This window comes from Colletotrichum spaethianum (genome assembly GCF_022836535.1).
Source record: "Colletotrichum spaethianum MAFF 239500 DNA, contig11, whole genome shotgun sequence".
NCBI classification, from domain to species: Eukaryota; Fungi; Ascomycota; class Sordariomycetes; order Glomerellales; family Glomerellaceae; genus Colletotrichum; species Colletotrichum spaethianum.
The window spans coordinates 104936-131237 of NW_026054781.1; the positions used below are offsets into that span (position 1 = coordinate 104936).

General features: G+C 54.2%; 3 protein-coding genes across 3 annotated transcripts; 2 read left to right on the top strand and 1 right to left on the bottom strand.

Moving 5' to 3' along the window:
* Nucleotides 1-12003: 12003 nt before the first annotated feature.
* ColSpa_04966 (serine hydrolase-like protein) lies at nucleotides 12004-12225 on the top strand (the record flags this gene model as incomplete). Its single annotated transcript, XM_049271178.1, has 1 exon — nucleotides 12004-12225. The coding sequence occupies one exon, from the start codon at nucleotides 12004-12006 to the stop codon at nucleotides 12223-12225; it is 222 nt and encodes a 73-aa protein (XP_049127135.1).
* A 193-nt stretch (nucleotides 12226-12418) lies between these two features.
* ColSpa_04967 (putative oxidoreductase) lies at nucleotides 12419-13012 on the top strand (the record flags this gene model as incomplete). The annotated part of the gene is made up of 1 exon (XM_049271179.1): nucleotides 12419-13012. The coding sequence occupies one exon, from the start codon at nucleotides 12419-12421 to the stop codon at nucleotides 13010-13012; it is 594 nt and encodes a 197-aa protein (XP_049127136.1).
* A 776-nt stretch (nucleotides 13013-13788) lies between these two features.
* On the bottom strand, nucleotides 13789-15497 carry ColSpa_04968 (uncharacterized protein; the record flags this gene model as incomplete). The annotated part of the gene is given in 3 exon segments (XM_049271180.1): nucleotides 13789-14438; nucleotides 14450-14714; nucleotides 15243-15497. The coding sequence occupies 3 exon segments, from the start codon at nucleotides 15495-15497 to the stop codon at nucleotides 13789-13791; spliced, it is 1170 nt and encodes a 389-aa protein (XP_049127137.1).
* Between the last annotated feature and the right edge of the window lie 10805 nt (nucleotides 15498-26302).

Here is a 26302-nt window from a genome sequence, read left to right on the forward strand (position 1 = left end):
CGTGATTCCACTTCCCTACAACCTGGACGGACTGCTTGGCGTTTCGCGATGCGACAAAGTGAACTCCCATGACGATTGGCACGTTAGAGATACGAGAACGTAGATCGGGCTGCTTCATCAAAGTTGTTTGATCGAGATTCTGAGTCCACAACAAGCGTCATGAGCGCCTTAGTGGAGGTATTCTGCTGGACAAGCGGTGAGACGAAAGTCTCTACATGATACTGAGCGTTCCGAACAATTTGTAGTGCATAAATGAAAGACTTGCTGCGACGGAGCAACATAAACGGGTCTTGAACCCTTGGCTTTAATGATCGTAAGTGTGTATTGCTCGTTGACGTGACAACGCAAGGTTCCTACGGAGCTTCGGAGCTGCACTCCTCCCGAAACGTTTCTTTTTCCAGAGAAGATGGGACTGGCCACTGGCCAAGCCTCAACCACATCCGAAGCCTTGATTCACGCAGCGCAGGTCCCACCTAGCCCACCGTATCCTCTTCCAAGATTCGCCTCGCACTCGCAAGAGGACCTCGAACAATTCACATGACATCGCGCCTCGCACGTAAACCAGCCCACATCACGCTAACGCCTCCACCCTTCACATCAAAAGGCACTAAGGAAAGAGAGGCCACACCGGTCCCTGTCCACAAAGCTATTCCCTCCTTACATTAGGGTCGAACCAATGCCGAGACGGGAAGAAACCACACCACTCGCCACGGCACTCGGCGTCATACGCCTGTAAAATCTCAAATACGAACGCCCAGCGTGCAACGGCCGTTTGGGTCGAGACGAAGTTGAGACTGCACTTTACATAGTGCAGACCCAAAAAGATTCCGTCCGCCCCCCCTTGGGTTCGGGGAGATTAGATCTGATGTTGGTCGATTTCTTTGGACAAGAGGGAATAATGCAAAATTGGTATGAAGTGGCTTGCAGATGTGCATATGCACCTCCATCTTTCCGGTACTCGTTCACTTTCGCTACCTCCATTTCGTTGAGACAGCCACCCCCGCACTTTCTTTTTCCGCCCGTCTTGTTCCTCTCTCCCTTATCTCTATTGTCTCTCGTCACACTCAGGCGAACCGCATAGGTATTTTCAAAGTGCCCATCAGATTAGACGCTCAGCGGAGAATATCCGTCAGCCCTCAGATCCTCCTGCGGGCTGAGCCCAACTGCATTTGGTAAGCGAGAGACATCTCAGATCAACACTAGCTAGGCGGGTTGCCGAGACTCGCTAGCATCTTCCACCATCACGGAGAGAATAGGAGAAGCCACAGGAAAAAGGAACATATAGCAAGGGAGCGAAATCACTGCACATCAGAGAGATTGAAGGGGAAGAAAATGGATGAACTCTGGACGCGCACACCTGCATGCATATGCATGCACGTAGTGACAATGTCTTTGGACCTCCACCAACAGGTTGATCATCGCGCGGGGCCTCGATGCTGCGCAACCTTGCCTCGTCGTTGTTGCTGCAACTCGGAAGCGCGGCATGCCGCTCTGAGCTGGTTCATGAAGGGGGAGAAACACTCCTAGATGGCACGACTTTGCCGCTGCCGCATGTGTCACGGCATGTTGTGCGACGAGGCAGGAATAACGGTGAGGCAGGATACTATATGTGAATCTTTCGAGCCCTCTGAAATAGTAAGGACTGAGATTAGAGGTTGTGTCGTTGTACAGCCTCAGGATGGTGTTCACAGCAATGCATTTCCACATGACTTTGACGCGTCAAGTAGTCCAAGACAAGAATGGTGAGACACACAGGCGTCACCGAGACTAAGCCACTGAGGGGACATGAGAAGTGGTGTAAATGTTCATTATCAATTCAATGATTACTGCATGTATTCTGAATATGTGACAGTCAGGAAAGATAAGAGATTTTGTCCAAAAAATGCCGCGCGAAAAAGGAAAAGTAGCAAACCAGATTTGGTCGTGAATAACAATCGCACGCAAATGCCGCCCGCGCCGTGCCGTGCCCATCTCTAGTTAGGTTTCCCAAATTACACCGATTAAGGTAATATTTTCCGGGTTTCTATATGCTTTGGACATCCACGCCTTATGTTTGTTTAGCCGTCGTACTTGACGTACTCTTGCGGCGTAACGGGCCAGGAGTCAATACCATCCTGAATGATGACAGCCATACCACCCATGATGTGACTCTGGATGTGGCAGTGGAGCAACCAGGGGCCGGGGTTATCAACAAGGTACCGCACGGCCATCCACGTAGGCTGGCTGATGGCGTTGGGGGTCGCGAAGCCATCCCTGCGAGGGGGATCGTTCAGGTTCCAGCCAGTGCTGTTGGCGGCAACAGCCTCCTCGATCGAGTTCCAGGTGAAGTTACCGGTGCCAGAGCCGAGCAGGAACATCTTGTTACCGTGCTTGTGGATGGGGTGAGGGGCTGCGGCGAGTTGGCGACCTGGAAGACCAAATCGACCCAGGTGCCGTTCTTGGTGGAGAGAATGGTGGGGTCGTTCTCCTCGGCCTGGACACCGAAGAGAACAGGGACATCGTTCTCATAATCCGCGGGGAGAAGGACGGTCTCGTTCAAGGCCCAGTAGTAGGAGCCGCCGGAGGTGTGCATCACGAGCTTGTGCAGGACGTCGCCGTTTTTGGGGATGCTGATGGGCGGGTAGGGCTTAGCGAGGGCCTGGCGGAAGACGCGGACGTCGCGAGAGACCGGCTGGCCGTTGTCGCGGACCCAGGGAGCGGAGGGAACGACCTGAGGCTCGGGCTGGCCCTTCTCGCGCCACTGGAGGAGAGCAGTACCGCTGAGCATCTGAGTAGCGATAACGGAGGCGGAGCGGATGGTGAAGTCACCCTGCTGCTTGTACTTGACGAGGACAGAGTAGCGGTCGCCGTTGGTGACGGGAATGGCCTCGACCTCTTGGGGAAGGACGTAGGCGCCGTCCATCGCGTAAACCCACATGGAGTGGTTGTCAATGGAGAACATGGCGGTGTGCAGGTGGTAAGCACCAATGATGTCGAAAGCAACCCACTTCTCAGTGTCACAGTTGCTCTTCTCGACCTTGAAGGTCTCCTGGCCACCATCACTGGGCTGGCAGCCATCGAAAACACCAGGAGGAACCTTGCTCAGATCTCCCTGGCCACGGGCAACGATAGCAGCGGGAATGCAGCTAAAACATGTTAGTCGAAAATCACTACAGATCTTTATGGTTTCACTTACGCCTTGTCGGTCATTCTGGCACCGGCAACGTTGGCCAACACATCCTTTCTCTCCTGAGTCAAGAGGGCATCAATTTCCTCGGGAGTACGGCACTGAACGCTACCCTTTCCGTTGAAAAGGAAGGAGTCGTAGCAGGAGAACTGGATGTTGGCAGCCGCAGACGCCTTGTTGGCCTCCTCGGAGATCATGTGGCGGTGGTCGGAAAGGACGAGAGGAACAACCTTCTTCTCGGCCTTCTCCATGGCGTTAATCGCAGCACCATCACTGGAGATCAGGCTGAAGGGCTTCTGGTGGGAGGCGGAAGGGTGGACGGTAATGGCGCCGTAGAGACCGTCCTCGATGAGGCCCTCGTAGTGGGCATGGTACCAGTAGGCGCCGTATTGGGTAGCCTTCCACTTGTATTCGAAGCTGCCGCCGGGCTGGATGGGCCGCTGGGTAACGCCAGGGACACCATCGGACCAGGGGGTGTTCAACATCTCAATACCTGACGTGAGGGTCAGTCATGAGCCGTCATCAAGACGGGTATGCGTGGAGACTTACCATGGTAGTGTACGGTGGTAGGGTATGGGAGGTTGTTCTGGACCTTGATGGTAACATCGTCTCCCTCGGTGATCTCAATCCTAGGTCCAGTGAACTGGCCATTCACCAGAATCATCTTCCTTGCGAATCCATCGGGGGAGGCAGTCTCCCAAGTAAGGTCCAGCTCGAAGTTGCGGGACTCGGCGATGGCTCCCAGCGCCAGGGCCAGGGTCGGGAAAAGGTAGCGTAATACTGACATTGTGGGCAGCTGCAAGACGAAAGAAACTATAACGAGTGAATGGATAGGATCTAAGACTGAGATCCAGGTAGGATAAGTGAGCTGGTGTCCTCTCCAGAAGTTTGGTTGAACAGGCAGAGGACGATCATGATATATATGGAAGAGACAGAGGCACTCGCCTCTGCTTAGTCCGCGGCCGGGGACACAAGGCAAGGGTGATCTGCCGTCCGCCGTGGCGCGGTCCTTCGCATTGTGAGGTATCCGAGAAAGTCGAAGACCAGGGGTGGCCAAGTGCCATAGTGCAGTGCAGTGCAGAATGAGAAGGGGGCTACCCGATCGCAGGTCCAGCTGCAATCTCAATACTCACAGACCAGACCTCAAGCCCAATCAGGTCGAGCCATTTGTCGTTCTAGTCGCGGGAGGTGCGTAGTCTGGGTCAAAGCCATGAACACACCATCTACATCTTAGCCACGTTGTAATCCATCGTCGCCATCATGATGCGGCGCGGGTTGGGGTCTAGTCGCTCCTGTCTCTGCTCCCCCCAATCTCTTTGACTCTCTGTGGAGCTAACGCTGGACAAGTTGGCCGAGGGTCCGTGTTTTTGCCTTTGCGCGAAGCGCGTCGAGCTAGACATTCAAGGTGGAGAGAGAAGAGGAGAGAGTGAGAGACAGGATCAAGCGGCTGAAGTGGATGATGTCAGCACACCAGAGAATAACAAAAGATGGGCAAAAGCAATAACAGAGGCAGAGACTATTAGACGCGGTCGCAGCCAAAAGACTTCGCCCCTGACATGACCCAAGTTCCCGGCGGGCGATCAGTCGAGATCTGCCGCCATTGGTCATGGCTCGCCGCAACGTCCCGCAGAACTCAACGCATGTCGAGTACGTACAAAGGTGAGCAAAAAGCACTGGACGCCAAGCAGGGGTTTGAACCCCCTCTCACCCAGAAGAGAGACAGAGACGGCCGAAAGTGACTTGTCGTGTTTGGGTGGATTTTCGATGTTGGCGCAGCGCCAATGCAGCCCGTCCGGCCGCTATGCCGGTTGCAATTTCAGGAGCCCCGGAATTACAATGGTCAGACAAGTGGCTTGAGCTGGACTAGCTGTCGTTGAAATTGATCGGGCGCCCGGACCGTCTTGGTTCTTCCTCGGTGAGGCAAGGCTGGAAAGTAAGTGCCAGGAACCATCTTCGTTTTTGCCCATCAAAATAGTTCATGCCGCAAAGCTCAATGCGCCACCCCATAACGCTCCTCCTGAACCTCAGGACCCCAATCCAGCCTTTCCAACGTCCATGCACAATGCACAACTTGCATCGCCGTTCCGCCTTCTCTATTTACGGCGACCGTTCGAAGGCTGGCAACCTCGGAAGCTTCCATTGTTGCCTTTCCAAGAGCCCGTGAGTATGAGGGTGCTGCCAAATCCGCATCCTTGCGCCACTGCCCACAGGCTTGGCCAGAAGACGCCAGAGGGCTATCCGCATCGGCAAACTGACTCGCCGGATAATCACCGTAAGTCAGGCTTGTACGCTTGTTTTGTGCAAATTAGCAAGGGTTGAGACAAGAAAGCCGTTGATAGGGGTGGCGACTGCGAGAAGAAGCGTTCGCAGAGGCGCCTCTGTGTCACTAAGCGAACAATCAAGACAGTCGGGTCTTAACCGCAGAGTATCGAATTGCCACAACTTTTTATCGATAGCTGTGCTATTCGTGGCCTGATGTGTCGACGAACGGGAAACATCCGCTGCTTCTCCAGACTGCCGGGAACTGAGGCTTCGACGGCGGACGCTTCGCCACGTGCCCAGGCCGCTGAGAAGCGTTCGCATCACCTCCCGCACCCCAGTGAAGGCATGCGCGGGATGGTAGGACAATGCCGTCCTGTTACACCAACCAACGAGTTCTGTACATGAGGCGACCGGCAGGAGGCAAATTCCGGACGGCGTTGTCACGGTCCCTTCCCATCGAATATGTCCCTCTCGGTGAGGCACTAATCCTTGTCGCGCCGGTAGTCTGGCTCTCCCAGTCCTTTCGTCAGGGTTCATCCGATTGGAAAACCCCCAACCTCATGTCGCTGCGTTTTTGATGACGCGTTCCCGGTACGCAAGTTCAACGAGCAGCAGCCACTGCGCAATGCAGACTTCCTTGCCTGGAGACTCCTTGTTATTTGATCCAGGAAGTTGAACAGAGTTGGTCTGGTTTTCTGGTTGCTGGGAATTCAACAAGGCTTCCAAACTGAACTCGATGAGAGCTGGTATCTTGGCCGGCTTGCTCAAAGGCCAAGGGAAGATCCAGATTGAAACGAGCCAACCAGCACGCTCCGTGGATATGGGAGCAATCCATCTCCGCCAGAGTCCATTCTGGATATCGAGTCGAAGGACACTTCGAAACCATTCTACAAGTCCCTACCAGCCTCCGCTGATACAAAGCCTTTCATCTGATGAATCTTCCGGTAGAGATCCGTGTCCTGATTTGAGTGCAGGTTCTCACAGACGTCCGGGTGTTCCGACTACACCGCATCCAGAAAACTCCTAGCACGAAAACAAGCCAAGAAGCCGTTCCGCCCGCTTTGTCACCACCTACCCTCCATCAGTTATTACATAGATCTGCACGGAGCTGCGGGATGTGGCGCGCAAAGCAGGTTGCTTCCTCTTTGAGCAGTCGGGCTTGTAGCCAGGTGCTTGGTTTCCCCCGCAGAAAGATGTGCTCCATCTGGATAGGAGCAACCGAACTGCCTTAGTGGCTGAGAATCCAGCAGAGCCTTTGCATCCCAAGTCTGGATCCAGTCCAAAAGGTTGGACTGGAGTGGCGTTGGTTCTCGAAGGACAACGACCATGCGTTTGGCGAGAGTCATGAGAAGAGGAGAGCGGCGATTGTTCTGCAAGGCGTGAGTGTCCTTTTCGCACTCATGCCGCTGATCCGGGCCGTCAACAATGTGGTTCTCATGGCTCGTTACCAGAGTGTAGATTCCCTCGGGAAACGACAGGGACGTGAGCCAAATGCATTTTAAACCCTCCCAGCCGAGTAAGTGCTGTTGTCAGTGGAGGCCGAGATTCACGATGGTTGGGAGCAAAATCTGGGGGCAGGTCTGCTGGATGTTCGAAGCTCGTTTGGAAGGCGAGTTTGAATGTGATGGTTGACTGCAAACACCCCGCCAAGTGGCGGCCGCCGAAGCTTGCAGGTTGGGGGCTGCAAAGATGATGCGCACCGACGAGGTTCGGGTCCTTGACAGTTAGGGCGTTCGAGAGTTAGCTCGCTCTTATTTTTAGTGTCGGCGTCAACGATGAGTGACAATGGATTCCTGCATGCCACCCGCAACAGTGATCGTCTCGAGTGCCTCCTCTCGATATGGGTACATAGGTCTGCTATGCTGTATACTGGTAATGGTCTGCGAGTGACCAACGTGATTCGACTTCCAAAGAAGATACCAACTACTTTTTCAGAACGTATGGCTCTTGGCCCGAAGCTAGGCGTTTCTCATGGTGGTCCCGTTTGAAGGCCGATGACCAAATGCCTTTCCAGACCAGTCGAAACGGCCAAGACACCGATAGGACGCAGTTTCCCTGCAAATGGACGGTCATTACTAGGTCCATCCGGCCAAAGTTTGAGAGTGAGAATGATCGTGTGCTGTTCCACGCACTTGCTCACCCGTGAGTATACCTTGTTCACCACAAGTTTGGGAGACGGACGGCCTGTTGCAAACGAAGTTGCAAAAGATATTCTCAGACGGCCAAAGGTTGAGCACATACACGCAGAGAGGATAGGTTCGAAGAGGCGACGGGTGCTGTTGGATATCGGCGGGTCTAAGCCAGGCTTGTCTTTGGCTGGGTAGCTACCAAATCAGACATTAGGCCAGCCTCACCTTTGCGTTACCCAGCGAGACTAGCAGGCACAATTCAACAAGTTTGCAGCAATTCTCAGATATGGGCAAGTACCAGGCTGGCAAGCCGTGCCAATGCTGTTTGCCTCCTTGCTTGTCAAAATGAGCACTTGCAACAGGCAAAGAGCTCAGACTTGATGATCCGTGCGGGCCGTTGAGACTGCCGTGTACAGATCTTTCGATGTCGTCGCCGCATAAAGCGAGGCTGGAAAGAATCGCCGCCAGCGGAGGGCAGGGCTGTGGACTCGCAGGTGATCCGCGTTTATCGTCGTGGACAACAAAACAGGTGGCGTGGTCTGCGCGGCATCGCCCATATTGCTTCGAAGGGGCCAATATTCCGTCCGTTCCACTGCAGTGGCTGGTATGTGAAGGCTATTTCCAGCTGCGGTCTGGAAGCTTCAACGCATCATGAACCAGCAGGGCTGAGGAAGTTTCAACTTCCCCCGCGCAACGCTAAGCGGCAGGAGTAACCACAGCCATGGTGCCAGCCACCCAGACGGCCATGTCACGTTAGGCTGCAGGATCATTCCTCCAGAGACTAACAGGCACGATTCCTAGCCGCTCCGAGGTCCTGAGTGGCGAAACTACAAGTGCAGGGGACGTGACGCGTTGGTTTAACGGACAAGCTCGACAATGAGCGACGGCAAAGTCACAGAAGGCAGTCATCCGACGGAGGAAGACGTTGTCGTCAACTGCGAACCCGCCTTCTCGGACGTCACAGGTCTTCCTGCATATCGAATCAGCCTCAGTCACTGGTCTTGGCGCCAGCATGAAGGGTACTTACTGCGCATACTGGTATCAGGATGCATCGACTGTGTCAGGGGCTAGAGTTTATTTCTATTTTCGAAGGGATGCTGGGCGAGAGCTTCGTTCGGGTGGCGGCGCCTCCATTCTCAGCTCAACGATACTCGGTCGAGAATGAAGTTCGAGGGACGTCGAGGGGTGGCGTCATTGAACGTAAAGGAAAGGAAATTGGTCATTTGCACGAAAGGCTAGGTAAATTAGTGTAATTGCACACCTGCTCGCTCTCGACCCGAACATCTGGACGGATCCACAACGGTAGGCACGTGCGTGCCCAGCCTGTTCCAGACCCTCACTTCAAAGACGTAACTTTCCTCTTTCGGTGACCAGGAAGATGTGGAAGTGACTGTTTGGAATGTTTGAGAAGCCAAATCAAATATCGAAATTGCCCTACTTACAAGTCTCTTTCTACCCCTTCCCGGATCCTTCGGTCTAAATCTCCTCCGAAGGCTCCGAGATGAGTTCATACATGCTGTGCCTCCACCGCCACTCACTGACAAACGCAGCGAGTGTGGCTTGAGATGCAGGTTTCAACATCTTCAACCAGTTGGGCACCAGGTGCAGCCATGGTACCGGACTTATCCAAGAGCAAGCTTAGGTTTTGACGCAGTGCTTGCCGAAGACTTGAAACATCCCTCGAGGACTGGAAAGAGCATTGTTTAGATCGCATGATTTACCCCTGCTGGGTGACGAAGCACCTATTGTAAGACGGACTAGACTTCACATCACAGTGGAAGCTTAAGTAAAAACAACTACACCATAAGCACCAGATACGACAATACAGAGAAGACCTTTCTCAATGATTGTTGTTTTTATAGCAGCTGGGCGGGGTTCAACATGTCAATGAGCTTTACAAGGGCATTGAGATACTCTCAAAAAGTCAGAGAATAGAGTCTGTAGCATATAGAGCAAAAAATGTCAACTTCAATTTATCAGATAGTTATATTAGAGTGATTCACCGAGTGCTAACTCCTTTCTTAATTATATAGTTCATACTTGTCTTCTTCTAAGCAAACTTAATACAGAAGACGTTGATTAAAGTGCAATAAAGTTGGCTTGCTGCAAGAAAAAACATGAATTATACGGCTGATGTGCAGGCGTTTTGTTCCGTGGAAGCTCGGCCATAGCGATTTCAGTCCTGTCCCGACTGAGAAAAATCTTTATTTTGAGAATATTGATATTAGTCATCTCCATCAGGTTTGTCTCGGAAACATTTCTGGTCCGTGGCTAACGCGCCGGTATCGTGCTTGATCCTAGGACGGTCTGAATGACAGAAGCGTCATCCTTCACGCAAAATCTATGCCATAATTTTCGCTTGAAAATGTAAACTGTAGACAATAAGTACTAAGCTTCTGAAAGGCAAGGTGTACTTACAGGGTCTGCCGAATAGTTCCCTTTGTATATGACGACGGTGACCTTGAACATAAAAGATTTAACATTATGTTACAATTACATTTTGTCAGCCACAAATTGTCACTCTGACTCTATGTGCTACCTTCATCTTGTATAGAGCCAGGGTGCTATACAGTGTAAGCCTTTACTTTGCTACGGTATCTCCTTAGACTACAAAACTCACCTCATAGCTGCCTGGCCATATCGGCAGATATTTGTGGTACTTGTTTACCCAAATATTTGCTCACTACTCCTTATACTTATATCAACTCCTCGAAGAACATAGCTTGGTTATTTGGACCACTCCAAGCTTGTCAGAACACAGTTGAGATAATGGAATCAAGGTAACGAACAAAGAGGAAATTTTGCAGATCTATCATCTGCATCAACGACGACAACCACCCCGAGGGTTACAGGATGATCAGTTTCAGGCAACGGGGTCTGATAAATAAAGAGACGGTCAGTTCCCACATCGTCAAGTATTCTTGGCAATGTCGACGGGTATGATATTGAGTCCGTCTTCGAGGGGAACAAGGATCCGTAGACGTTCACTAAGGAATTGGCCTATGTCTTGCAACTCACGCCTAAGAAGCTCAAAAATAGCTAACTTTGAACTGACATCAGCGGAATGCTCGCTTTAGAGTATGAGGCAATTGTACAAATATTGCGGATTTGGGTGCTTGAATTCAACCTCTGCAGTATAAGAGAACAAAAAGGTCGGCTGGAGCTGGCGTTGAAGGGAATATGACAATGAAAATGTGCCTCCTCATGTTGATCAAGCGCTAGTGACGGTTTTCTCCGAGAACGAGCTGTTTTGTCCCAATATCTTGAGCAACGACAGGCTGGGTCCCCCGCATAGGTTCATCGTTGCCTGTATCGAAAAGGAGGGTGAGGCCTAGACGCAGGTCTAGGCCGCGGAGATTATAAGAGCAAGGATTGAACAGAGTCCCTCTCCACCTATTGACTCGTCACTTTTGTCCTTATAGATGCTCTGGCTGGCATTCGAAGAGTCATTGTTAACCGACAGCAGATTTCGATGAGCGACAACGGTAGCTGGGCCTCTTAAACAGCGATTTGAATTCTGGTTTGTTCATGAAATAGAAGCACATCTGTTATCTGCTTGTTCGCATTCCGAGTTGACAACGAAACATTCATATGGAGCCGTTAGAGTGCAATGCAACACCCGCTGCTTTGTCACATTGCAACGTGGAGTTGATGTTTCTTATACACATCATTTCAATCACACCTTGATCTACTGAGGGAGTCTGGTTACATCGTAGAAAGATGACAAGAGGTAGCGACAGATTGCTCCGTCCATGTCTTTGAAGTATCATTTCATCTCCCTCCACTTCTCTGCCTTTCTTTCGCAAAACCACCAGCCTACAGATCAGGAATAGTATGACGCGATTTCCGATTGGATGGAGTCTTACAAGCAACGAAACAGACACATTGTCCTTCAATCTCTCGTGCTATTTACAGATTCCGTCAAAGTAAACCTCACTCACAAGACCCGGACATCGGACGAAGTATCCCGACCCCCGACCCCCGGCACATGCCCCACTCGCTCCCGACCGCCCCTCCCGACGTAGCATCGTCCCGACTTCGTGCAAACCCCACTCTCCCTTCCCCCGGGGATCCCGTCGCATTCGCGAAACGCAGGCGGGGATGGGGGAAGAAGCGTCACCATGACCCTCACACTATCTCCTCCCCAAAAAACATCGGCCGAAACCTGCGCTCCCGGAAAAACCTGCCTTACCTATAACCTCATCCCCCGACCCTCGACCACCCTATCAACCCATCTCATCGGCCCAGTCATCCCATCTCACGCAGCCTTCTTCCCTTCTCACCGTCTCTCCATCTGAAACCCTTTTTTTCGCCGACGACGTCACTCCCATCCCTCAAGAGGTGGACGCTGAGCCACGCCGAGACCCTCGGGAAACCATCCTCGCCCCGACAGAAGCAAGTCGTACGGCCCAGAAACGACCGACACGCAAAACGAACGGACCAAAGATGCCTTTCCCCTCCAAGACGGCCCTCATAACCGGCGCGACCTCGGGTATAGGCCTCGCCCTTGCGGAGCGCCTCGTCGCCAACGGCACCTTCGTCATCGCCGTCGGCCGCCGCGGCGACCGCCTCGACGCCCTCGTCTCTGCCCACGGCCCCGAAAAGGTCGCCGCGGAGCCGTTCGACGTCACCGACCTCGATGCCCTGCCGGGATGGGTCGAGAAGTGAGTTCTCCAATCCCGTGGCTTTTCCATTGTCGCCGTTCTGCCGTTCTGCCGTCGTCCTCGACAACGCACCACTTCTCCCGGGAATTGGTGTCGGCCTTCTCGTTGCCAGCGAGCCACTTGCATCGAGATCCTTCCCTTCGCTTGAGACGAGTACAAGTGACGTTGTACGACTAACACCATCCCCCAGAATCACAATGACCTACCCGACCCTGGACACTATCATCCTCAACGCAGGCGTCCAGCGCAGCGTAGACTTCACCGCTCCATCGTCCATCTCCCTGCCGTCCGTAGCCTCGGAGCTCACCACAAACTACCTCGCTCCGGTACACATGATCACTCTTTTCCTGCCTCATCTACAGTCCCTCCGGTCTTCCACCACAACCACGGGCTCCTCCATCATCCTCGTCTCCTCGGGCTTGGCCCTTGTCCCGATACCCCGCTGCCCAAACTACTGCGCCACCAAGTCCGCCCTCCATTCCCTCGCCTGGTCTCTCCGCTCCCAGCTCGCCGCCCATGAGCCGTCTTCCCATATCCGCGTCGTCGAGGTCGTGCCCCCCGCCGTCCGGACCGAGTTGCACTCACAGCAACCCGACCTTGTCGCGGCGGGCCAGGGCGACTTCGGTATGCCTCTAGACGAGTTCACCGAGGAGACGTGGGCGGCGTTGGAGAAGGGGGAGGAGGATGAGATTATTGTCGGGCCGGCTAAGAATTTTGCCTATGTAGAGAAGGATAGGAGAATACTGTTTGAGAAGATGGCCGAGTCGTTCAAGAAGGGCAACACAGCGTGATGACGAAACAAACTATAACACGAGTATCGTTGGTCATGGATATAATCACAGAATCAATCACCGACGAAACTAAAATGTTGGCTATCAATCTGTATTGTGCCAATCCTAAGCTAACTACAGTTCCCGTCCTGTCAGCCGCCATCATGATCGCCGAATTGACCTTCCAGCCAGATCCAACGAGACGACTGCGTGTCTGTGCATTGTTTTTTTCCCGATTTGTTAAAGAACTTGCACAAGGACTGCAAAGAGAATACGAAAAGCAAGTGTCTCTCATCACCTGGGCTCGTCCCCCTTCCATCTCAGGAAAGTGTGAAGAGGCCCGTAGCGCAGAAACCAAAGTTTCATGTCCAGCTGAGGAAGGAAAGAAAACCAAGCCTGGCCAAGTCTTCCCCTTCGTCCCTTTCCCAAAGGGTATATCTTTCTTTCGATCCGTCCAAACCAAGACTACATGAGCCTCCAAGGTGTTGCTCGTCCAGAGTCAAGCGAGAAATATCAATGAGAGGCTGTCGATACCTCGATGACTTGGCTAAGAATGTAAAAGAAGTGAAGATGAATTTGTAAGTCAATCAAGCCTCGAATGCTGGAACGTAAATAAAGCCGCCAAACCCCCTTGAATAGAAACACCGTATGATTCGTGAGAATGCGCCTGCCCGTCCAACCAATCGTTCAATCCTGCCATCCAAGGGGTAAAGGATCAACCCGCCCTTGCGCAGGTCGTGAAAAGGAAAAGACATTGGTGCGCATAGCCGTCGTGACGTCCAGAGACCAAAGCAAGTCTATGCCAGGATGCCGCTCTTTCGCTTCTCAGCGCTGGTCAGGACTAGCATGGGCGCCTTGCGCTGACCGTCCGTCACTTCGATCCCGGCACGCTGAGCCGAGTTCTTGAAGACGCTAGCGAAGCTGTTCTCGCCGCTCTCATTGCTGCTTACGCTGTCAAGGCTCTTGCGGGCTCTCTGACGCGAGCTTGGGCGGTCGGAACCGATGGCACCCCAGCTGCCGTTGGTGGAAGTTCTTGAGCTAGGGAGAGAGCAGTCGATATCACCCGCCAGGCTGCCAGATCCGCTGCGACCGGAATCGGACTCATTGTCGGTGATGGGGGTGCCAGACTCCTCCTCAGCGCTCTCCGAGACGGGACTCATACTGCCGTTAGAGCTGCCAGTTCCCTTTCTGCGCTCCCGCCCGGCACGCACCAGATTGTGCACTGCAGAACGGCGAGTGCGAGTGGCAAAGTTCTTGCTGCCCTCGTGCTTTGCGGTAGGCTTGGCCTTGAGTTCCTCGATGGAAGGAGGTCCACGGGGCTGGCGGACGGGATGCTCGCCGGCACGTCCCTGACCGGGTCCATAGCCTCCGGACAGAGGGGTGAGGGGGAAAGAGGCCGTCTTAGGGCCAGCAGACTTGGGGGCTCTTGGGAGGGCGAGAGGCTGGCCTGGTTGTTACCATTCAAGGCCAGGGACATGACCTTCTTATGGCCACGGCGGAAGGCGTTGGCTGACGGGGGAGGCAGAGGAGCTACTTCGGAAGGTGACTCGTAGCGCTTGGGGGGAGTCGCCGTGCGGAACGGGGAGGCGTGGTTCTCAGGAGGAGGGGAAACCTGAACGCGGGGGGCTTGCTGGTGCTGATGCTGCTGCTGAGCTAGCGCAGCATAGAGCTGAGCAATCTGAGCCTGCTGGTGGTCATTCTGGCCCTGGTCAACGTAAAAGCCCTGCTGGCGGGTAACAGGGTCGTAGTAGGTGTAGACATTCTGCTGCTGGTTGGCCATCTGGCCCATCATGGACTGCTGGATGCTCTGGAGCTGCTGTTGCTGCTGGTACATGGCCAGCTGCTGCTGCTGGATCTGTTGCTGTGCACCCTGCAAGTTCAAGCCCTGGAATTGCTGAGCGGCGGCCTGAACGCTGAGGAGCTGCTGCTGAAGGCGCTGCTGCTGCTGAGCAAGGTACATGTTGGTGGCAACCAGCTGGGCGTACATGTTGGGATCCATCTGCTCCTGCTCGTCAAAGTGGATCTCAGGCGGCGCCAGAACTTGCTCAGCACTGTAATGCTGGCTCGTGGGAATGGACTGATGGACCTGCTGCTGCTGCTGCTGAACAAATTGCTGTTGTTGTTGCTGGCCCGCATACCGGGGCAGCGCAGTCTTGGGTCCGTTGTACTGGCCGTTCTGGGCTTGGGCGTACATGTTGTTGTTGGGGTTCAAGTTGTTCCTAGCAAAGGACTGCGTGGTAGGCGAGGCAACATTGTTGGCACCCGAGAAGTTGGCCGCAGTAGCGGACTTGGGGGCGGTCCTGAGGCCCGCAAGCAGGTGAGAGCGGCTGGTACGGGGAGTGGGAGCTCCGTTGTCAGCAGCGTTGCTGGTGGGAGCGGCGTTCGACAGGGAGAGCGGTTTCACAGGGCCACCGCGGCGAGAGGCAAGTCCGCCGCCGGGCATGGCGAGGCCATTGGCCGAGGAGAAGTTGTTGGAGTTCATTTGAGCGAGACCGCCTGCGTCCATTGCTCAGATGGGAATTGGTGTCGAGCGCGGAATTGAGGTGGCGGAAGAGCCGGGATGAACGAGATATCGAACTCGTCAAAGCTGAAAAGAATGTATGGTGGCCTTGCAAACGGCTGGGGCGACCGGGTCGAATTACAAGAAGGATAGTCGAGGTGGAATGCGCGGCGCTAGGCGTCTGAGGAATATTATGGTGCTCGAGTGCGCAGGGTTCTCAAGACGGTGGCAGTAATGAATCCGACCGATCCAAATGGATATCCGGAGCTTGTCCTGGAATAGCGGCGAATAGAAGTCGGCTGAATTGAGGTGCCAAAAAGTCAGAATCCAAAAATCGGCGATCTTTTGGATGGAATCGAGGTGATGTTGCGAGTGTTGTTCAGATTAGATGGTCGCGTGATCGAGCGTCGAAGGCAGGATAGAAGAACAAAAAAATGATTGTTGTGATGAAAGAATGGGCGACAGAACGGTTTGTCGATGGAAGGTGAAGACAGTGCTCGAGTTGTCGAGGAAGACTTAGCAGGAAGCGGTTGTGGTCGAGGGAGATCGGAACCACAAAGGGCGGGATTTCTTTGTTTGGCGGAAGCCGAAGGCGCGCGTGCAACCCTGGAGATGGTCGGAAAGAGCGAAGTCAGATGACTGTCGACTTTTCCAGAAAAGAGTGCTAGGCAGCTGCGGGGACGTTTCCGTTGGAGTTGCTTCGGGCGAAGGTGGAGCGCTGAAGATTACGAAGGGGAACTTTTTCTGATGTACTTGCGAAAAAAAAAAAGAAGAAAAAATCGGGGTGTGGACGAAATCGAAGTAGAGTACAGTGATTAAAAGTTGTTCTTCTCGGATGGGGTTTGTTTGTTGGATGTTGTCGGTTGTCGGTGATGCAGATGCAAGATGCGATTGCTGGTGAATGGGCCTGTTTCCTTTCTTTGCCTCTTTCTTTCCTTTCGGAGATGGATTGAGAGTTGTGTGCGGCGGTGTTGCGAATGTGCGGAGTGTTCGGCAAGAGCAGCAAGCCTTCCAGAACTGGGACAGAATTTTTGCGGTGGTTGAAAACGAGGCGAGACGGATCTCAAGAGAATGCGAGAGTTTTTGGGCTTTTTGGGGTTGTTTTTTCCGTGGTTTCCCTTTTTTTCCCTGTTCTAAAACGACGACGACGATGACGAACAAATCGCAGACCAGAGCGGCGGGGGAAAGAGGAGGGGAGGGGAGAAAAGGTTGAAGGAGGGAAAAAAAGAAGGGCGGTGAGCTAAAGAGAGAGGAAAGAGCAAATGTAGAAGTAGAAGATGGGGGCAAGCAGCGAGTGGACGACAGATATGGAGATGGGAGTGTGGACGAGAAGGACGGAGTGGACTGGACGGAAGGGAAGAAAGGGCAGGGGCAGGGGGGAGGAGGGCGGCAGCAGTTGCAGCCCACGCCAGTCCAGTCACTGGCTCTTTCCTTCCCACCACAGGCACAGTCACCACCATAGTCACTACTGTGTAGTCACCACACCACACCGCGCCATGCACACACAACACACACACAGGCATTGTGTACACTACACCCTCAGTCCGAGTCCCACGTCCAGTCCAAAGCAACGCCAGGAGACAGGAGTCCAGGACGGGACGAAGCAGGGTCAAGGCCAGGCCAAACCAGACAAGGGTAAGGAGGAGGGCAAGTGTGGAACAGGCCAGGCGAGGCAAGGCACCAAAGCTGGTGCCAGGGGAGCCCAAAGAGAGTGGAGACGGTACAAGGCCAGACAGGGCCCAGGGCCACGAGCGTCTTGCCACAGGTGCGCCCGACTTTGCCAACTGGGGGCGAGAGCCCGACCAATGATGAGAGAGGATGTCCCGAGAACCGGCGACAAGACAGGCCAATGGGAGGGGCAGGAAGGAAAGGACTCGCTCGCTGGGGGACTCGGGAGAGACAAGGGTCCTTGAAATGGGCCCACCTGCACACACTTCGGGTGCCTTCGCCTTCCACACATCACACGCCATCCATCCATCAGGACCAGGTCCAGGCGTACCTACCTACCTCTGTACCCGCCTTACAGCATACCTATGCTCTGTAAGTACAACTTGTACCTTTTGTGAACATGCACTAACTACGGGTGCCCAACGCTAGAAAGAACGGGAGACTTCTGCATCTGGACATTTCTACTCGAAGCAGCCCACTTTGCATACATCCTGCATTACCCACTTGTTCAACGCAGAGTTTAGGAGGCAACGAGGGTACCTGCCAGCCAGGCCGATCTTGAAGGAGGACCCAGAAAATTTCAAATAGAGCAGCAGACAATGAACATCAAAATCAAGGAAAATAAAAATACACACAATATACTGCCATGCAACAATAAGTCGAGTATTGCGGCGACAGCGACGGCGACGGCGATGACAACGGGATGGCTTTCAGCTGTGGCCAATCAAGGAATGAGCACAGGCGGGAGGCACGGGGAGGGGGGAACTGGCAGTAGCTATCCCATTTTTGCTCTTTCTGTCTCTCCCTCTCTCTCTTTCTCGTCTCCTTGCCGTTCTTTGGCTGTGTGACGGTTTCCTGCAACTCTTCCCTCCCCCAAACGAAAGAGAAAAAAAAAGCCTCTCACTTTCTTCATTGTTCACTGCAGAGCAAATCGCCCCTGCATGCGCCCGACTGACATAAATGTCCGTCAAAGAACCACAACGATGCATTGATGGATGAAAGCCACTTGGTCCGAAATGCCTCGATAACAAAGAACCATATGCCCAGGCATCAATTAAGCAGGGCAGCAGGTGTGGACTGAATACGAACGACTAAAGACTCTCTTGATGCTGGTGCAGTTCTTCCTGCTGTCCTGCCAGCTGCCAAACTTACTCGTCGATGCATTGCCATTGCCATCCATTGCCTCACGCTCCTGCTCTTGCTCTTGCTCTTGCTCTTGCTCTTGCTCTTGCTCTTGCTCTTGCTCTTGCTCTCGTTCTCGGTCTTGCTCCTGCAGTACAGAGTATTATGTATGTTGTATACCCAATAAGGCTAGCCAGTGTGATGACTTGTAGCCTCGGCGGCCAATCACCGCCGGGTCCTTCCCAGAGTGGAAAGACGTGACTCGAGGTGTGCAAGGCAACAATTTCCCTTCTGCACCAATGTACCATTCTACGTACCCCTCCTCTACCCCTTCTGCCCTCTTCCGTCAATGGCACTGCATCCGAGAGCCATCTGCTGGGCTGGCTGGCTGGCAGCGCTTGCGCTGACACTGGCTGCTGCGTACTGCATGCTGCACAACACTGGAAACTGTCACTGCCGCCCTCCTGTCGCTGCTGTTCCCGTTCCTTCTTGTTCTGTCTGCCGTTGGTTCAAGATTCCAAGCCAATGCATGCATGCACAGCTCCAACCATCAGTGCAATGCATACAGCATCCATCTCCTGCATACACCAAGTCGAATCAGAAACGCCGTCTTCTTGCACGACCACAATGCCTGCCTACAGACCTCTTTTGCTCCTCCACGCTTGCCCAGCTCCAGCCCCTGCGTCTTGTTTGCACCGTACACCAATATTCCACGGCCCTCAGCCCCCGGCACTCGCTCGGACTCCCGCGCCATTACGCATGCCTCGTCCAAGACATCCGCACAAGACAACAACCGCCTCTGCCATTCCATCCCGCGGGATGGGATTCCCTCTGGCCCACGAGGGAGCTCCCGCCGAGGCGCCCTTGTGACAAAACAGAGCCTTGCTCTGGCCGCAGCTTTCGCTCTGTCGTTTACGTGCCACAGAGCTCTCTGACTCCTCGCGGCGTCCCCTTCCAACGGGGCACGAGCAAGCATCAACCCCCTCGAACCCCTTACGGGATCTACAATAGTCTCATCGTGGCACTGCTCTCCTGCTGACCACCAGGCGTACCCCGGTGTATCGCCCGTTGCGACCGACAACGACGACTACCGCTAAGTGCCACTGCTGTGTACCGCTGTGCATAGCGACTGGCCCGTCATCTTTGGCCTGATGTTCTAGCCGTTGTCAGGGGGCTAAACCTTCGCTAGAGCCCGGATCGCTGCCCACCCATCTCTTGAGGGGCTGGCTTTCGTTCTCGCTTGGACGCCGCTGCTACATCGAACAAGCTTCCATTACTGCTTCTGGCCAACGTTACGATACCAGCGTTATGGAACATGCCCGCCATAGCATGAAGAGCAAATCCAGCATCAAGCTGATCATCCAGCAAAGTACCATCGTGGCATCCAACCGCACACGTGTACGGTGTACGGATACCGACACCAAATCACACCCAAGACCCCATCCCTTTCGTGCCTTTCTATTTCTGTGTCTTGACCAACACTGAGCCGGTGCTCGCCCACATAGCGCCCACCGTACCCACGGACATTTGTCCGTATCTTCATCCCCCAGTTGCCCACCAGCCCGGCACTTCATCAATCAGCAACGGTATCGAGTGTCGTTCAAACACTGCCAAGGTCTCGCATGCCTCCAAATAACAATTCTGGGGATCTAGGGGTCGTCGCTGATATGAGCCATGGTCAATGGGAACGGCAACATCACCCGATCGAGGACCTTCACATCCCCCCCCTCTCCAATTGTCGCCCGGGATGTTGGGCAGACCTTGGCAGGCAACGTCGAATCTCGAATACCTTCCCCCAACAGCGCGGCTTGTTGAAGAAGAAAAAAGACGACACGTAACTATAGACGAGGACACAGGGAAAGAACAACATCAGCAGAAACGAAGCCGCTTCACCGCACACTGGACGACAGCAAAGCGGCACCGACGACACGGCGACGGCACCCACCATCCCCATGGCAAGCTTGGACTGCTTGGGCCTCCTCCAGGGGTTCTCCCGTCCGCCACACGATACTTTCCACCGATGCCGCGTTCCTCCCGCCAAGGCTTCCCAACTTGAACCGTAATCGTTCATCAATTCTTCGCAAAGGGAAAAATTCAATTATACAGAGCAATGCAATCTGTCCTCGCGCGGCTGATTACCCCTCTTCCTTTCATCGTCTTTGCTCCACCTCCTCTGGTTCTCCGACCCTCCCGCTCGTTTCCTTCAAACAGGGCGGCATAAAGCATGATGCCGCCCGCGCGCTAGTTTGTGCAGGTGAACGATGGGTTTTCAGGGCAAGCGACATCAGCAGTTTTTCCTGGCTCGCTTCCAGCATCTACCCAACTCGGCACACACTGGCCTGTTTCCCATCCAAAGCTTAGGGGAGCTTGTTTCACTTCGCTCGATAGCGCGATACATGGTATCGGTCGGCCCTCTGCCTCTGGCTAGCCTCTGAACCTACACATGCCGAGGTATTCCGCCATCCCGCAGCCCCTCGTCTCTCTGAACACCACTTGGCCACTGGCAACGGTTGGCGATGCGCATCGCTCCCACTTCCCAGCTGCACTCGTCATTGCACACCATGGCCTTTCTTCACCTCAAACACGATGGGAAGCTTCGGTAAACCAAAGTCATTGGCTTCCCAATTAAACCGAAGAAGGCCTAAGAATGATGTGTCCCTCTGCTGCAGATACGCTCAGGCCAGATGGCGTCCTGGTCTGTAGATGAACGATGTGCTTCTTCATCAATCACTCAATGCGCAACATCTTTGCGCAACAAGTCGAGCCCCGAAGGCCGTTTTGAGTACCGATTCTCCGTATCCCGCCCGGACCAAGACTGCCAGAACGGACTGAAAAGGATGAGCAATGGTCACGATGGAGCCTCTGGGGTCCACGAGCTCGATGGATACGAACCTGCGTAACCCGGCACCCCCAGGTTCGCCGACGGAGACTTTTTGCTCGCACTGCCTTCTGACCTTTGTGTCGCTTCTGCTTTTGGCCATGTATGCCAGGGGAGGCCACGCCTTGCAAGGTCAGAAGCAAGGGGCAAGGAACCTGAGACACACCCGCGAAGGAGCTTTCTCTGGTACCAAGATCCCCAACGGGGCTGTCGGCTCTGTGCGCCCTCCATGGTGTGGACATCAAACCTCCTGAAAAGTACCACAGGGTAACATTCACGACGGATCTTGACGGGGTATTCCCACTCCGAGGCTGTGGCTGCCAGCGAGGAAGGTGCCGACGGGCGAGCGCCCGTCATGAGGGCAATTCATCTCAATTGCCCGACGTCAAACTCTACTGGAAGACCAGAGACCACATCGGCCTTTTCCAATCCGTCATTTTTGCGCTGTACCGGCCTGCCCCTGCCTCACATTTCGACACTGACAGGTGGCCTTTCTTGGGGACGGACACCAGAACTAAAGACCATGCGTGATGACGGGCAGAGCAGATCTCAAAGGGGCAAGCTTCTCTTCCCACGTTGAGAAAACCCGTTCAGCCCGCTGTGAACGAGACATGACGGGCGGCCAACTTAGTATCCGCGGTTATAGCCCCTCCCGGCGCGCCTTGAGTTAAATTACCTTGAAGGAATACGGGCCTGGCGACGCCGCAGACGCGTCTTCCCTGCCGAAAATTGCGCGAAGCAAGAATTTGTGGCTCTCACCGCACGACTCGCAAAGCCACACCAGCCAGTCAATCCTAAACTCTCATTTCCTTCGCAATCCTTTTCCCATGCTGACAGGAGCTGGCACCCGTGACGCGACGCTGGCGATCCCGGCTTTGCGGGAACAGAGGAATGCTGGATCAGGCGCGACAATTGCATCTTCGAATCGGGAGGTCCATAGGGATTTTCGTCGTCGTGAGGGTCTCTGCCTCCTTCACCATCCACCATCCAGGCAGTTCCTCAAGGCATCGCTCGCAGAAGGGTGCTGTCGAGCCAGATAATTGGCATCGCCTTTACCGGAAGCTTTCCGCCCAATGTTCCTGTTGACGGCAAATCTCTGCCTCGCTTTACTACACTAAAACTCTTCCGCCTCCCCTGAGGCCAGCGGCCTTGACGAGCAGTCGTCTTGTGGGGTTCCACGTCGATCGGCTTGTGAACCGCAAGGAACACCCTCGTGAAACAGGCTTTGCAGGGTACAGCCCACTCATGCGGGGGAGATTTGAGAAAGACGAACTGGGATCCGAATCACTGGACCGTTGTTTAGGTCTGCACACCTGCATTCTGCATCCTACACTCTGCATAGCCGGTTCTGTCGACGAGCGCTTAAGCTGCAGCCACAACGCAAGCCCCTTTGCAACGTCTTGGCCTATGATAATGGATCTGCAGGCTTATGGATCGCCAACGTGGCTCCAGTTAGCCGATTCCCGGGCCTCCAACAATCACTTTTCGATCGCCCAGCCCAGCTGTCTGGGCCCTTAGCCGCCGCTTCTCGCGACGTCAGTCTGTTGATTGGTTTTGGATAAACTGCCAACAGCGCGCAACAGCGCGCAAGGTCAAAGATGGCTTTTTCTGCGTGGCGTCCCCGCTGCTATCTGTTAGGCCAACTTGTTGACCGCTCTCTGCCGATCTCAGCCAAGAAGCCGGGGATCGACGCAGGCGACTTCCGGCTGGCACGCGTGAGCGGGACAACGTCTTGGTTCTTTCATGACCTTGGGTTGAGCACCAAGCTACCAAACATCAGCGATCCAACAAGCGCGCAAGGTATGGTGTGCGGGATACACTGTGTGCCATCCTCTACCGCCGCCAGGGGTTTATTGGGCATTGTGTGTCCGTGGCGCCTCGCTCAACGCAGAAGCGCGCCAAACATGAAAACGGCAGCCGCGACCTTGGCAAGGCGATGTTGGCGCCCGGCTCTCCACCACCAGTTCTCCATTTGACGACGCCGGTCAAGTAAGAATATGCCTCGATGCAGAGGGGCGTCTGCTTCTGGGTCAACAGTATCGCGCCGATAGGAAAACAATGGCTTGTCCCAAGAATCTTCTGGGAAGTGGCATGAGTTGCTGAGTTGCAAGAGTCGGTCTTACCATATTGTGACCAGGCTGCCCACTACTCTTCATATCTCGAACGTAGGAGCTTAGACGTCATAGACGTCTCTCTGGATTCCAGATGGTGGTAGAACCGATCCATGCCCCTGGATGCCCCGATGGATCCAATACGAGTGAAAGCTACAGATGATGACAGACCCAAAGCCATTGTTGCGACAGCAGCACCAGACACTACTAGGCACACCTTGACTCTACCTTTTATCTGACCTCGTGCAGTCAGTTGCTGTTATGCAATCTTAAAGTGTGGACTGGTCTACAAACACTGACAACTTTGGTCAAAAGGGACAGCTTGTGCCTCACAGCAACCGACTGATCGGTCTGAGGGAGAATAACACCTTGGCGGCTGACATGGGCGATCATCTCCTGCTTGCGGAAATGGCAAGTACTCGAGCATAGATCACGAGGAGGTGAGGTGCCCTGAGCAGTGTCGTCTGAAAGGTTGACAGTGTGAGGTACGGTATCAAAAGCCAATGTATATGTGTGGTGGCTGTAGAAGAGTTGGCTTCCAGTGGGCGAGTTACAATATGCTGTGGCCTTGGAGCCGACTTGCTGATTCTCGAAGCTGTGATTTCTGGTGGTCATGTCGCCATAAGTAGCATGTAGCCAGGCTCCTGAGACTCGACGTCGATGCCGCTGGGCATCAAAGGCATTGGCTTGAAGTTGCCATCGAGACCGTTCCAGAAGTGACCACCTCCTAATCGGCGGGAGTTGACGGTACCGAACCTCTCTTTTCGACAGCATCAATCATCACGCATCAAGGCTGCTGTCCCAATTCGTTGTTACAGTATCGCCCGAACTCTGATGAGTCTGGCACATGCTCCTGTCTGGAATCAGGCACTTCCAAGTTTCGGCTTCTGCGTTCGTCATAACAAATATGATACACCAGCATGCAGTGGCCTGGGAGGGAGGTTGTTCCATAAATATAAACGTATCTGCGCAGTATCAGCCATGAACGTTGCGAGATTGTGCTTTAAGGACAGCAAGGAACATAAACCCAACTGTTCTAACACGGTCTGAGGAGCTGGCTCTACCTCTAGAGCCTCGTTAGTATTCAGATACATACCGAATCATATATGTTCCTTTAGGCAAACATAGTTCATAGTAACCCAAGGTATCCCAACCTAACTCTTCGCATGCCTCCAATGTTCACGGCATATCAATCAGGATAGGAAAGGGTTTCCCTGTGCGTGCCGGAGATTATTCGTGGCTTGAACCGCATGAACCTTTTCGATTTCGTCTTGAAGAAGAAGAAGAAGAAGAAGAAGAAGAAGGGCGATCAGTGAGGCGCGGCCTTTTCCCAACTTATCAGGACGCGTGCTCCAGCGCTGCGCCGAACAGTCACGTCGACATCGCCAAGGCTCATTGCATCGATCAACCCCCACCCTCGGCTAAACCCATCCGGAGGCATTCATGTTTGCCCAGCCTGACCATGTCATAGGGCTGAGAGGGGTTGAGAGTGAGATTCAATCTCCTTTTTCCTTCGGGCACTAGCTCTGCCTCGACGGCCGCCGCCCAGCCAATCAACCGTTTGCGCCAGGTGAAGTTCGTATATGAGTCCAATAGCCACCCCAGTAGGTCTCGAGGAAGAATCCTGCGGCTCTCTCGTCTCCGAACTCCCTCTGCCTCGGGGACGGAATCCTTCCGTCGTGTTTTTTGCACCGCGATCCGCCCATGGCGCGAGCGCATGGCCCACAACTTTTGATACTCGACCAAGGTTGGCTCGCTGCTCGGGCGTCCTCTGACGAGGTCAGGCACTCTAGAGCCCAGAACGGCAACATCCAGAGAAGATCCCTCGGCTTCGGGTATTCCATCCAAGGTTTTTTCTTTCTTCCAAGAGCCAGTTGCTCAGAGATGGCCGTTGACGGAGGAGGTGGGGAGGGGTGTCAGCGGTGAGGCGGCTGACGTGGGAACGACCATGGTCCCCCATCCACCACGATCCGTCCACGCGGAAAGAAAAAAAACATCTCTGCTTGAGCTTGCAGCTTAGATCCTTGCCGGTGTTTCTGCACCGTTTGTCTCTGCAGCAGGGGAGCTCAATCGTTGCCGCGCATGGCAAATGCCAACGTGGTCTATCGATCGGGCAACGACACTGACGTCCCTCTGCTCACCCCCCTCCCCCTTTCACTTGGTCTTCTCCAGACAACCCACAACGGGTGTGCTGATCACGATCTTACACACCACCACCAACTATGCCAGTATCGGAGCAATGTATGCGTGCATGGCATGTTACACAGCAGCCGTTGTCCTGGGAGGGGAGAGACGGTGTCCACGGCGTACCGCTCCAGAGGGGAAGAAACCGACTATCCATGCCGACAGGTCGTGGCAGACGGATCAAAGGGACTTCAGTAAAGGCCTCCACCGCAGAGCCGCGTAGCTGACCGGTCGACCAGCCACCATCGACAGCGGCGCACGCCCTAGCGGTGTCCATGATCATCTGCCATTCTCGGCGTCTCATCCCGCCTGACGGCATGGAAGGATGGGAAAGGGCACGCCCACCGGCCTAATCGGGACCGAGCTTCGAAGAGGGGGCCGACCTCGACTTTTTGTCTCCCCAGACGCGGTGGAATTTTCCTCTGGCTTTTCCAGAATGTCCCGAGGATGACGTGAGATGGGGGAGAGAGGGCCGGACAGGGTCAAGGGTATTAGAGTTAGTTTGAGGTGTGGGAGAGCAGCTTTGTCCAGGTACAACAAGTGCATCGCCAACGCGATCCACGCCGCGCGGGAGCTTTCTCGGGTGGGATTCGACGTGGCCGCCCTGGCGGACTCTGGATCCCCGCCGTTGCCGCCACGACCGTAGGTGAAAGTTCGTCATCCGCCATCGCCATAAGTGCAGCCAGGTCCAGTCTACTATAGTAGGGCATCCGCTGGGACGCTTGGTGCCTGAGTTCAAGGGGACTTTCACGGCCGCCTCGGGATCTCAAGCGGGCCAAATAGCATGTACATACGGTCGAGATGGCGAAGGACAGTCGAATGATGCCATTCTGGAACACAACTATTCG